Here is a 14108-nt window from a genome sequence, read left to right as displayed (position 1 = left end):
CTGGCTGCACCATCTGCTCTAGTTTAATTTGATGCCTATTTTGTCAGTATAGCTTAAACATTCAGGATATGGCAACAGTGAATGATTTTAAATCGCAGATGACCGCGACTCGCGGTAATAGCGCTTCTCACGGCAATTACGCGATTTACACCACAGCATTGGAGTGAGGGGCAGGATCTGTCCCTGACGGGACAAATTAAAATTACCCAAAAAACGGGATGTCCCGCCCAATACGGGACGGTTGGCAACCCTAGACGTTCGTGAACATCAAAGCTGCCACTTCGGGTCATTTTGAAAGTGAGTGCAATGTAGACCATAGAAAACTGTGTCACAACATGCCTGTCATGTCAACTTTTTTTTTTTGGTTTGTTTGTTTTATTGACGGGGTTGTCCCCGAGGATTTTTTTTCAGCAGAGATAAAAACCAGAGGGGGGGATGATCCCCACCATCCCCCCCAGCAAATCGCACCCAGGGTATTTCTTACTTTCACCATAAATTTGTATTGATATGACTTTGGTCTATAGCTGTCAAAGGCCTCGGCCTTAAAACCGGTTACCGCTGTGACGTCACGCACTCAGAGCTGGCTGGCTCAGCGTGGCAGCTCAAATGCCAACTTTGCGGTCGATTTTAACTCTCAGAAAAATATATATTTTTATTCCCATTTATGCAGCATACAAGAGTCAAGGATGGAGATACTATCCACTCAGAAATTTATTTTAAAAAAAAATAAAGGTTCTGCGTATCTCCTTTAAAAGCACAAGTGGAGCACCGGTAAAGAAGTGTGGGACTGTGTTCTGAATGAAGAGTAAGAGCAGCAGTATAGGACACACATACTGAAAGATACATGCAGATCATCTCAGGAATATTGCTGCTTAATTATTTATTTAATCTCCATATTCACATCATTGTAGCATGAGATGCCCAAGAATATGAGTTAGCCATTTTAGCAGGCAATAACGTTGCTGCATCTGAACCAACAGTGTGGTGATAAAATGATCCTTGTCCCCATCACCTATGAAATAACACTTTCATTTTCTCGAACTAACGTTGTGAATATGTAGATGAAATAAATAATTAAACAGCAATATTCCTGAGAAGATTTGTATGTATCTTTCAGCATGTGTGTCCTATGCTGCTCTTTCTCTTCATTCACAACACAGTCCCCCACAGCACTGTCATCACTTCTTTATCTGTGCTTCATTTGTGCTTTTAAGCAAAGGTTCCGTCATACTGATACGTTTAATTACTTTTATCGCCAGATATTTCACCAAATTGGCAAACGTTTGAGTTAAAATCTTTTTAAGTAAGATTCTTAATTTTTCTTTTACACCATGTACTGTAGATGTAAGAAAGAATATAACCACTTGATCGACATTGTGGAGGCAACTCGGGCAAACTTGTAAGAATCAATCATTTTTGAACCGCAAAGAACCTAAAGCATTTGTCTCAGGAATAATAGGCAAGATTCATAAGAAATGACAGCTCCCTCCACCATCTCTCGCCATCTGCCATTTCATGCACACACTCGTGCACAATGGCAGCCTTCCAGGCATGCAGATGGAGAGAAAATTCATCGAGTAAGTGATTTTTATATATATATATATATATATATATATATATATATATACACACATACACACACACACACACACACACACATATGTATGTGTGTGTGTGTGTGTGTATGAATGACTTATTTAAACAGCACACAAAGAGAGAACAGTGTCAAAATAATTTTTTCATATATAAAATTCTTAATCCCCAGTTTTTCAAATTCTCACTGTGGCAATTGCATGCTTTTGTTTTTTTTCCCTTTTTTTAAAAAATTCCTTTAAATTCTTATTTATTAAAAAAAGAAAGAAAGCAAGAAGTGTGGCACGGTGGTGTAGTGGTTAGCCCTGTCACCTCACATCAAGAAGGTTCTGGGTTCGAGCCCAGTGGGCACCGGGTGCCTTTCTGTGTGGAGTTTGCATGTTCTCCCCGTGTCTGTGTGGGTTTCCTCCGGGTGCTCCAGTTTCCCCCACAGTCCAAAGACATGCAGGTTAGGCTAACGTGGGGCAGCCATGGCCTGAGGTTGAGCTGAAGTGCCCTTGAGCAAGGACACCTAACCCCCAACTGCTCCCCGGGCGCTGTAGCATAGCTGCCCACTGCTCTGGGTATGCGTGTGTGCTCAAAGCTCACTTGTGTGTGCGTTCACTGCTTCAGATGGGTTAAATACAGAGGTTAAATTTCACTGTGTGCTTAAATCTGTGCTTGAGTGTACATGTGACAAAGGCTTCTTCTTCTTTAATATTTTTTTAAAGATATTTTTTGGGCTTTTTTCACCTTTGTTGGATAGGACAGTATAGAGACAGGAACTGAGCGGGAGAGAGAGATGGGGAGGGATCGGGAAATGACCTCGGGTCGGAATCGAACCCAGGTCCCCAGATTTATGGTATGGCGCCTTATCCACCTGAGCCACGACGCCCTCAATATTATTATTAAATCCCTAAACTCTCAGTATGCACCTGCACTCCAGTGCCCCCACGAAGTAAGGACTAAATTTGTGCCTGTAACGTACTTAAGCTGAGGTTTTTAATTCTTTCTCTTTTGGTTCAGAGCTCCGTCTTGTGTGATGTGTTGAAAGCACATAAGGTGTGATCGGCTAAAGTCTGGTGTTTGGTTAGGTTTTTTTTTGGGGGGGGGGTGCTGGTTTTGAAGTGATAACAGATTGCTTTTGGCAGACACAACAACTCTTCTCGTCTTTAAATATGCTTTGGAAACGCATGACAGTACCAGGTGTGTGCTAATCACATCACCTGAGACAGAACAGGTGAGTCTCGGGCCCTGCTTGAAAAAATCATTACCAACAATTTCAAGAACTATATTATGAAACGCCTATATTATGGATTTTTTTTTTTAATTCATTTTTTTTTATCCCGGGCGGCACGGTGGTGTAGTGGTTAGCGCTGTCGCCTCACAGCAAGAAGGTCCGGGTTCGAGCCCCGTGGCCGGCGAGGGCCTTTCTGTGCGGAGTTTGCATGTTCTCCCCGTGTCCGCATGGGTTTCCTCCGGGTGCTCCGGTTTCCCCCACAGTCCAAAGACATGCAGGTTAGGTTAACTGGTGACTCTAAATTGACCGTAGGTGTGAATGTGAGTGTGAATGGTTGTCTGTGTCTATGTGTCAGCCCTGTGATGACCTGGCGACTTGTCCAGGGTGTACCCCGCCTTTCGCCCGTAGTCAGCTGGGATAGGCTCCAGCTTGCCTGCGACCCTGTAGAGCAGGATAAAGCAGCTAGAGATAATGAGATGAGATGAGATTTTTTATCCCAAAACATTTCAGCTACTTTATAGTGATCCCTTATCAGGAAACAGATACGATTTCCAGCTCATTACAACAGAAACAAGCTGTGTTTAAGTCCAAGGTACATGGCTCTTATACAAACCCTGGAGCTCTGTGGCACAGTAGGAGTTCTTTTTTTGTTGTTACTGCATGAGTAATTTCACTGCTGGACCAAATTTTTTTCCTTTCAAACATTATGACCCTGACCATGGTTCGCTGAAGCCTGGGGAAGCTGGTGAATGACCATGTACTTCTGTATAGCCTGCTGATCATAAACAACATTTATTTCAGCATTCATGAACTTTCTTTGGATCTTGCTTCCAGTGTGTTCTGCCAGCTTCGCTCTCTCAGTGTGAGATAAGTCAAATTTAATATTAGATGGAGCCGTTTTATAGCGTAGTACTTATACCTAACCAGGACATTCCACCCGCTGACCTTAATTGGCTTGATGGAATGAATATTCGCAAATGATCGTATCTTCTCTGTTTATAGTTGTTACCAATAAAAACGTTTTTAAATAAATATGACATATTGTGTGAGAGTCCGTAATATCAGACGAAGTTCTCTGAGCATTTCCTGGAGATCTTTGGACTCATTGAAGACTTACTGTACCATTTTTACCATATTTTATTCCGAACCGCAGCATAATTTGAGAAAGTTTGAATACCGTTGCTTTGCATTTGTTATTAGTGATTTGGTCATTATGCCAATGGATAGTGAAGAAATGTCCTGGCATTCAAAAGAAAGAAGGAAATGGCAATAATGATTTACAGCCAAATGTAAAGCAGGCCCGAGAGCAGTTGTGGGGTTTGTTTTGTCATCGTGGATTAAGGAAGGCGGAAGTCAAAGCTTAGATGGTCTCAGCTAAGTAAGGACCATTTCACTGTGGTGTTTAATTGACGTCGTTGCCTTCAGAGTTTTTGCAGTCAATTCTGGCTGGGCCATGCTGTCGTGTCGGACTCTTGTGAATTCCCAGCGGTCCCATTAGGCTGTCTGCTCTGCGCTCATTGCCTTTGATCCACTCTGTGACGCTTAATCCGCGCCTTAAAGCTTCAGTAACAGCAGTCCAGACTTTGTGTGTGTGCGCGGGCGGTGTGCGTACATGTTAGCTTCACTGGACACATCAGAGAGTCTACAAAAGACTGAGGATGTGAATAGCAATTAGATTTTTGCAGGGTTCGTCGACAGAGTTTGAGGCTGGAGTGTCACTAAAAGCTGCATATGTACATGGAGAGACTAATGCTTTAGTTTTAGGTGTGGACGATGGTCAAATCTTTGCAAATATGAGCAAAAAATGTTTTTCATGTCTTTGAAAGTATGTCAGATATAACAGTAATACACTACTGAGATTAGGCCTTGCAGCTGTGCTGACCATGTTGTAAGCGTATGGTAGAAAGATTACGACTGACAATCTGACTTTTATTTATATATAATATTTCTATCCACATTCACTGGATATGATTAGTCGCGTGCTCTGACTGGCTACTCTACTACTAGGCTATCAGCTCATATAGACCCTTTTCAGTCACGTGACCTTCGTAAACGCGACCGCCATTTTGGACATGTAGTGGACTTCGGCTCGAATCGGTTTGAATGCGAGGAAGGCGACAAACATAAAAGAAAAAGGAGCGAGATGCAGAAAACTGTATTTACTAGTTTACTGTAATTATGATCTGGCAGCTACTTACACCGGATCCAGTGTAAATAGCTGCCGGAGCCGCCGGCCGTGAGCTAGCGCGCGCTCTCCCTCCCCGGCCGGCCGCGAGCTAGCGCGCGCTCTCCCTCCCCGGCCGGCCACGAGCTAGCGCGCGCGCGCTCCGGAACCATGGACGTTGGCTCTGGCAGGTATTTACACTGGATCCGGTGTAAATAGCTGCCAGATCATAATTACAGTAAACTAGAATGGAATGTTAACAGCAATGTAATGCCTTTTCTGGCTAATTTTATTCGTCTTACCTCCAACAAAGTGGTCACTACACAAGCGTTGGTATGCCGCTATCCATCTTCTCCGTCGGTCAGCATCTACCGGGATCCGATAAAATGATAACCCTTGCCTTGTTTGTTGATGGTTACTACATCCAGGTGCACAACAATATAGTGGCATGATGGAAGTCTTGCTGAAAATAAACACTTTCTTTGCTGCCGTTCCTCAATGTTGGCTGCGGTAAACTACTGGTAGTACATGTCCAAAATGGCGGCCGCGTTTGTCGTGATGTCACGTGAAAAGGGTCCATACCGTGAGTAGAGAAGAACAAAATGGCGGCGCGTGTTGCTGAACCAACCGAGGACGAAATTAAAAACTCTACTTGAAAACACTCCACTCGATCTCATTGTACATGCCTTATAGCTATCAGCTCAAGTACAACTCGTTTTTGTGGAATAACTGTTTTATACATATAACCTTTATTGTTTTAATGACTTTAGTGGATGAACTAGCATTGAGCATCTTTCGTTTTCCTTCCTACAGCCAGACAGGACATATGACATGAAGATCGGGCAGCCCACTGTATCTTACTTCTTGAAACAAGCTGCAGGCATCGAGAAAGGGGCAGGAAAAACGGGTGAGTTAGTCCTATTGTAACAAAAGCTGTGGGCATACATGGCCTTATGCAGCTCCTGGCCACCCATTTGTATGCCTCTGTTCCAGCTCATGTTTTATGAATGGACAGGCTGACTTCAGATTGAATTTTTTTGATTGATGATATATTTATGCTGAGCCTTGCCAGAATAGGCAGCAAATTTATTCAGAGAAAAACCAGTGGCAAAAAGGTGCTGCATGAAGGAAAGAGAATTGTAAATGTTGCTTCATTTTCTTATGTTTAAGTCTGCTTCAATTAAAGCCTCTCTCTAACAGCTCCTCTTTTAACACCCACTCTTCTCCTTTCCTTCCGACTGCTCATAAGTTTTTTTTTTTTTTTTCTCCCTCTCTCTTTCTTCCCCCTGCACCCCCTTCCCAGTACTCTGGTACTGTTCTGACTCACACACTGTTACACTTTTATGCTTTTTTGCTCTTGTGCTCTAGGATTGTTTTTTTTTTTTTCCTTTCACTTTTCCTCCATGCCTGAAACTATCTCTTCACTCTTAACCAGCTCTGTACTTCTGCTGTTCTCACTAGGGCATGAGACGGCTGGTATGGTGTCTGTGAGGGCGGTGTATGAGATAGCACAGGTCAAAGCACAGGACGAGTGCTTCAAGCTGCAGGACGCTTCCATGCAGAACGTGGTGAAGAGCATCATCGGTTCAGCCAGATCACTCGGCATCAGAATCGTCAACGAGTGAGAAACACAATTCTGGCTTTCAGTGTTACACACTGACATAAAAGTCTATCAGATATGCAAGACTTTATACTCACAGCACATACAGTGGTGCTTAAAAGTTTGTGAACCCTTTAGAATTGTCTATATTTCTGCATAAATATGACCGAAAACATCATCAGATTTTCACACAAGTCCTAAATGTAGATAAAGAGAACCCAGTTAAACAAATGAGACAAAAATATTATATTTGGTCATTTATTTATTGAGGAAAATGATCCAATATTACATATCTGTGAGTGGCAAAAGTATGTGAACCTCTAGGATTAGATAGATTCTTTGTCATTACACATTACTATACAACGAAACACTGAGAGCACAGATCACAGCAACATATCAATAAATAAAAATACAATATATATATATATATATATATATATATATATATATATATATATATATATATATATATATATCCTTTTAAAAAGCAGCATAATGGCATAAAAGCAGCAGTGTAAATTGTAGTATGTAATTATTCAATGTAGCCAAACACAGTAACTTGCAGAGTGTGAGACCAAGTCCGAATCAGGCGTCCAGCAGAGCTTTTACAGCCCTGGAGAAGAAGCTATTTTGGTGTCTTGCTGTTTGTGACTTTATGACCCTAAGCCTTCCAGAGGGAAGGGTGTCAAAAAGACATTGTCCGGGGTTAGTGCAGTCAGTCCTAATCTTTGTGGCTCTGTTTCTCAGCCTGGCAGAGTAGATCTGTTCCAGGGATTGGAGAGACTGGGATTAGCAGTTAATTTGAAGGTGAAATTAGACGCAGATGTTTTCAATCAATGGGATGACAATCAGGTGTGAGTGGGCACCCTGTTTTATTTAAAGAACAGGGATCTATCAAAGTCTGATCTTCACAGCACATTGTGGAAGTGTATCATGGCACGAACAAAGGAGATTTCTGAGGAGCTCAGAAAAAGCGTTGTTGATGCTCATCAGGTTGGAAAAGGTTACAAAACCATCTCTAAAGAGTTTGGACTCCACCAATCCACAGTCAGACAGCTTGTGTACAAATGGAGGAAATTCAAGACCATTGTTACCTTCCCCAGAAGTGGTCGACCAACAAAGATCACTCCGAGAGCAAGGTGTGTAATAGTTGGCAAGGTCACAAAGGACCCCAGGGTAACTTCTAAGCAACTGAAGGCCTCTCTCACGTTGGCTAATGTTAATGTTCATGAGTCCACCATCAGGAGAACACTGAACAACAATGGTGTGCATGGCAGGGTTGCAAGGAGAAAGCCACTGCTCTCCAAAAAGAACATTGCTGCTTGTCTGCAGTTTGCTAAAGATCATGTGGACAAGCCAGAAGGCTATTGGAAAAATGTTTTGTGGACGGATGAGACCAAAATAGAACTTTTTGGTTTAAATGAGAAGCATTATGTTTGGAGAACGGAAAACACGGCATTCCAGCATAAGAGCATTATCCCATCTGTGAAACATGGTGGTGGTAGTATCATGGTTTGGGTCTGTTTTGCTGCATCTGGGCCAGGACAGCTTGCCATCATTGATGGAACAATGAATTCTGAATTATACCAGCAAATTCTAAAGGAAAATGTCAGGACATCTGTCCATGAACTGAATCTCAAGAGAAGGTGGGTCATGCAGCAAGACAACGACCCTAAGCACACAAGTCGTTCTACCAAAGAATGGTTAAAGAAGAATAAAGTTAATGTTTTGGAATGGCCAAGTCAAAATCCTGACCTTAATCCAATCGAAATGTTGTGGAAGGACCTGAAGCGAGCAGTTCATGTGAGGAAACCCACCAACATCCCAGAGTTGAAGCTGTTCTGTACGGAGGAATGGGCTAAAATTCCTCCAAGCCGGTGTGCAGGACTGATCAGCAGTTACCGGAAACGTTTAGTTGCAGTTATTGCTGCACAAGGGGGTCACACCAGATACTGAAAGCAAAGGTTCACATACTTTTATGATATGTAATATTGGATCATTTTCTTCAATAAATAAATGACCAAGTATAATATTTTTTGTCTTGTTTGTTTAACTGGGTTCTCTTTATCTACTTTTAGTACTTCTGTGAAAATCTGATGATGTTTTAGGTCATATTTATGCAGAAATATAGAAAATTCTAAAGGGTTCACAAACTTTCAAGCACCACTGTATTTAGCATGTGACAAAAAAAAGTAGCATTGGGTTAGAATTAGGGATGGGGATGGCACTTTTTTATTCAGCTCATAATGAAAGCTAAAAAAAAAAAAGGTTTCAAAGTAGATCAATCATATTGCCATCATTCAAAGCTCTTCTGATTTGTGTTTCATCCTCCTATGAAATTTTCTCTGCTCTCGAGTGTACAGCTCAGATGTCTGCTCTATACGCACTCTGTTTCTAGTTTAAAAACACTTTTTTTTTTCTCGTTTGAATAATTAATAGCTAAATAAAGCTGAAGAATCTCAGTGAGAGCTAGGTAACAGCTTAATGCACATATACCTACAGGTTTTGTTTTTTTACCTCTTTGCAAAGCTGTTAATTGATGTACAAACAACAGTTTGAAATGGCATTATGCCAATGTGATTTATTAGCATTTTGAAAGGGTACGAGAACGGGGCCTCGTTACATTAGTTAACAAGTTCTCAAAGGTCTCAAAGATGACATTGTTACTCTTGGCTGAATGAACTTAGGCCCTGTCCACACGGCAACGGATTCTGGTGACTCCGATACAATTGCTTATCGTTTCGGCCTGGCGTCCACACGGCACCGGCGTTTTGGGTGCCCAAAACGCAGTCTTTTTGAGAACGGGTTCCAGAGTGGAAAGATGTGGCAACGTTGCCATTGTGAAGTCGTCTGGATGAGTAGAACGGATTTGTTTACGATGACGTCACAACCACATGACTGTGAGTGCTTCACGCCGGGTAGAAGTGTAACGAACTCGATGCGAGTTGTCAACAAATCCTATAACTTGGTTCATGAAACGCGCTTACAAAATATTTTCACTGTGAATATTTATTGTGTAATGGTGCAAAGTGAGAGAGAGAGAATAGCCCTTAGGGCAGAGTCAATCCCGCCAGCAAAAATAGGGAAAAAAAAGGAGCAATCTCACCTCTTCAGATGTGGGTTTAAGTCCTACAATACATTCCTCAAAAAGGGCGTAGAAGAAATTAATCCATCAACGTGTAGCATTCAATTTATTCCGGACCATTAAAGACGCCGCCTTCCGCGTAGAATCATACGTCATCCTCGTCGCCATATTGGATAGGTCAAAGCGGAGAATAAAGATTCATGTGCTGCGTTTAACTGTACCAACAGGTTTACCGTCCAAACGAGATCATATGGGATTACCTTTCACAGGTGAGAAACAACAAATTAATCCATCAACGTGTATCATTCAATTTATTCCGGACCATTAAAGACGCCGCCTTCCGCGTAGAATCATGTCATCCTCGCCGCCATTTTGGAGAGGTCAAAGCGGAGAATAAAGATTAGCTGCGTTTAACTGTACCAACAGGTTTGCTGTCCAAACGAGATCACATGGGATTACCTTTCACAGGTGAGACTGGAAAAATACTTTTCATTGTATTTGGTCATTATAATGTAATTTTACAAACAGATTTTCCTGACTTTGTGGCTAATATGAAGTCTCGCGCATAATAGTTTATGTGCATGCGTCCTTACTACTTCTATTGTTCTGGTGTCTCCGAAGGGACCGTCTTACAGCGCCCCTAGAGGTGTGGCATGTGTATTGCATCGTTTTCAGCAAGCGTTGCGTTGCCATATGGACCTGATATTTTACTGATTGTTGCCCATTTGGACGCGATATATTTTTAAATAACATCTCGTTGCCGTTGTCGTGTGGATGTAGCCCTAGTCAGTAAAGCACAACCAGCCTGACTCATCATGCATGCATGAAAGACATTTGTTCTGCATTTCAATGAGCTGAAAAGAATTTTGAAATTCTAATGTAATGCTGATGTATCTCTCAACCCCACCCCCTTCTCTCATTCTCTACCTCTCGTCTCTGTACCCTCCTCTCTTCTTGCGGTATGTCTTTTTCTTCCTCCCTCACCTCCACTCTTGTCATCGCTTTGTCAGCTTGTCACCCGAAGACTATGGCAAGTTTCTCCGAGAGCGCGAGGAGAGACTGAAGGAGGAAGCTGCAGCTAACATGGAGGCAGCCACAGGAAAGAAGAAATAAAAAATAATCTCACTGTATCTGCCTGTTGTTTATATTCCGTGTCAATACACGCCTGCATTGTGCAGACACCATTAGGAAAACCTGAATTTAACACAACTTTGGTAATAAAATTAATTTATATTACATCTGATGTATTCCTCGTGGTTACTGGACACCCCCCCCCCGTTCTCATAACATTTTTTTTTTCCATTTCCCCTTCGCGCTCACTTTAAAAAAAAAAAAAAATCTTTCTTTCAAGATTATTTTCCTGTTTGTTTCTTTGCTTGACCTTTCTGTGTCTGTCTCTCCGTCCCACTAGTACATCAAGTGCAACAGGAGTGGGAGCAATATAAAAAATTCAAGTATAGTTGCACCCAGACACTTTATTAGGAACATCATACTAATACAGGGTAGGACCTTTCCCTGATCTCAGAACAACCACGATTCTTTGTAGCATGTATCGCACCAAGTCAGTGCTGTAGTCGAGTCACTAAACCTCAAGTCCGAGTCCAGTCTCGAGTCCCCAGCATTCAAGTCCAAGTCATTATAAAAAAAATGTCCGAGTCGAGGCCACTATTGATCTGAGTCGAGTCCGAGAACAAGACTCCAACCGCACCACTTGACGGTGGCTGTTTTTAGCGCCATTAACATTAGTTTGTTCCTGAACATGACGTATGAACAGGTGAATTTGCATTCTCTTTGTCAGGGAGTGCAAAATATTCTGTCAGAGAGGGTTGGGAGACAGATGTAAGTGCAGAAGGTGTGTTTATTAATACAAGTGAAGGCAGGTAAACAATCCAGAATGGCAGGCAAAATCGTAAAATGGTGAAATGGGCAATAGGTCAAGCGAGGCACAAACAGGCTATCGTAGACTCGGCAGAATCAAATGAGAAACAGGGAATCGAGGATCAGGAAACCAAACAAGGAAATAAGGCTCGGAAATGTGTCAGCAAAGCAACTCATCCATTCATTATCCATAACCGCTTATCCTGTGCAAGGTCGCGGGTAAGCTGGAGCCTGTCCCAGCTGACTATGGGCGAGAGGCGGGGTACACCCTGGACAAGTCGCCAGGTCATCGCAGGGCTGACATATAGAGACGAAAAACCATTCACACTCACATTCACACCTACGGTCAATTTAGAGCCACCAATTAGCCTAACCTGCATGTCTTTGGACTGTGGGGGGAAACCGGAGCACCTGGAGGAAACCCACGCAGACACGAGGAGAACATGCAAACTCCACACAGAAAGGCCCTCGCCGGCCACTGGGCTCGAACCCAGAACCTTCTTGCTGTGAGGCAGCAGTGCTAACCACTACACCACCGTGCCGCCTGCAATGCAGTTCAATACTTCGCAAATTAAGTGTTTTTTCACAGTTTTTATATAGGCGCTGTGCAGGTGCGAGTTGTTTACGGCACATGTGCGAGAGTCCGCTTGTTGCGTGCACTGTCATGCGCGCGCCGAGAGTCTGTCTGATGCACGCACCAAGGTGCACAGATGTGACACTTGCATGAAATTGGTACAAAATTAATGTAGATATAAATATCTTATGCCAAATTATTATGGCATGTTACAAAAAAATAAAGAAAAAATGCGAGTCCTCGTCTCCTGTTTCCAAATCCGAATGCAGTTAATGCACAAGTCCGAGTCCTCAGTGCTCAAGTCCAAGTCGGGTCACAAGTCCTTAAAATTAGGGCACGTGTCGGACTCGAGTACTACAAACCTGGCACCAAGTGAAACATTCCTTTGAGATTCTGGTCCGTGTCAGCATGATGTATTCGCATATATCAGATTTGTGAGGTGCACATTCACCACCTAACACCTAATCTGCCACTCTAGCACATCCTGAAGGCACTCTTTTAAATTCAGACTGGTGACTGCAGAGGCCACTGAAGTACACTGAACTTTTTGTCATGCTAATTGACCCAGGTTGAGACGACTTGTGTTTTGTAGCATGGTGCATTATCATGCTGGGCACAGCCATTAATATGGACCCTTTTCACGTGACGTCACGACAAATCCGGCCGCCATTTTGGACATGTACTACCAGTAGTTTACCGCAGCCAACATTGAGGAACGGCAGCAAAAAAAGTGTTTATTTTCAGCAAGACTTCCATCATGCCACTATATTGTTGTGCACCTGGATGTAGTAACCATCAACAAACAAGGCAAGGGTTATCATTTTATCGGATCCCGGTAGATGCTGACCGACGGAGAAGATGGATAGCGGCATACCAACGCTTGTGTAGTGACCACTTTGTTGGAGGTAAGACGAATAAAATTAGCCAGAAAAAGGCATTACATTGCTGTTAACATTCCATTCTAGTTTACTGTAATTATGATCTGGCAGCTATTTACACCGGATCCAGTGTAAATAGCTGCCGGAGCCAACGTCCGAGGTTCCGGAGCGCGCTAGCTCGCGGCCGGCCGGAGCACGCTAGCTCTGACGTTGGCTCCGGCAGCTATTTACACTGGATCTGGTGTAAATAGCTGCCAGATCATAATTACAGTAAACTAGTAAATACAGTTTTCTGCATCTCGCTCCTTTTTCTTTTATGTTTGTCGCCTTCCTCGCATTCAAACCGATTCGAGCCGAAGTCCACTACATGTCCAAAATGGCGGTTGCGTTTACGAAGGTCACGTGACTGAAAAGGGTCTATAAGATGGATCAATTGTGGCCAAAAAGTGATGCATGTGATTAGCAACAATATTCAGATAAGTTGATATTTCTTGTGCACCAGGAAAAAACTCCCCACGTTATTACACCACCAGTCTCAGTCTTAACTGCTGACACAGGGCAGGTTGGGTCCATCAACTCCTGTAGTTGTCAAATGCTGTCCCGACTGTCTGCATTTTACAGCAGAAATCAAGATTCATTGAATCCAGCGGCATTTTTCAATCTTCAACTGTCCAGTTGCTGTGAGATTCCGTCCACTGCAGCCTCCGATTCCTGCTGCGGGCTGACAGGAGTCAAACTCAATGTGATCTTTTGCTGTTGTAACCCATCTGCCTCAAGGTTCATCATGTTCCGAGATGCTTTTCTGATAACTACGGTTGAGTTACGTCCACTGAATTCACTCCATTTATTTATCTCTGTTTCTCGCACCATTTTTTCATAATCTGTAGAGACTGCAGGAGGTCAGAAGTTTCTGAAATACTCAAACCAGCCCGTCTGACACAAACAAGCATTCCACGGTTGAAGTCACTGAAATGATTGGTTGATTAGATAATTTCATGAATGTCCAGGTGTATAGCTGTTCCTAATGAAGTGGATGGTGAGTGTGTATAAAACTGATTTTGCTCGCAAGCTGATCATGGTGTCTCCTATGCATTTTAAACAGGTATGACTTTGATGT

General features: G+C 42.8%; 1 protein-coding gene across 2 annotated transcripts in view; it reads left to right on the top strand.

The window, feature by feature from the left end:
* Positions 1-10897, top strand: part of mrpl11 (mitochondrial ribosomal protein L11) — a 165053-nt gene extending 154156 nt beyond the window's left edge. For both annotated transcript variants that reach the window (XM_060926949.1, XM_060926948.1), the window contains 3 exons: positions 5790-5883; positions 6438-6597; positions 10672-10897. In XM_060926949.1, the coding sequence (XP_060782932.1) occupies positions 5790-5883; positions 6438-6597; positions 10672-10774 (357 nt within the window). In that variant the 3' untranslated portion in view covers positions 10775-10897. The remainder of the gene's footprint in view (positions 1-5789; positions 5884-6437; positions 6598-10671) is intronic.
* Positions 10898-14108: the final 3211 nt, after the last annotated feature.

This window comes from Neoarius graeffei, chromosome 8 (genome assembly GCF_027579695.1).
Source record: "Neoarius graeffei isolate fNeoGra1 chromosome 8, fNeoGra1.pri, whole genome shotgun sequence".
NCBI lineage: Eukaryota > Metazoa > Chordata > Actinopteri > Siluriformes > Ariidae > Neoarius > Neoarius graeffei.
Note: the sequence above shows the minus strand (reverse complement) of the source record. Positions and strands in the feature narration are given on the sequence as shown.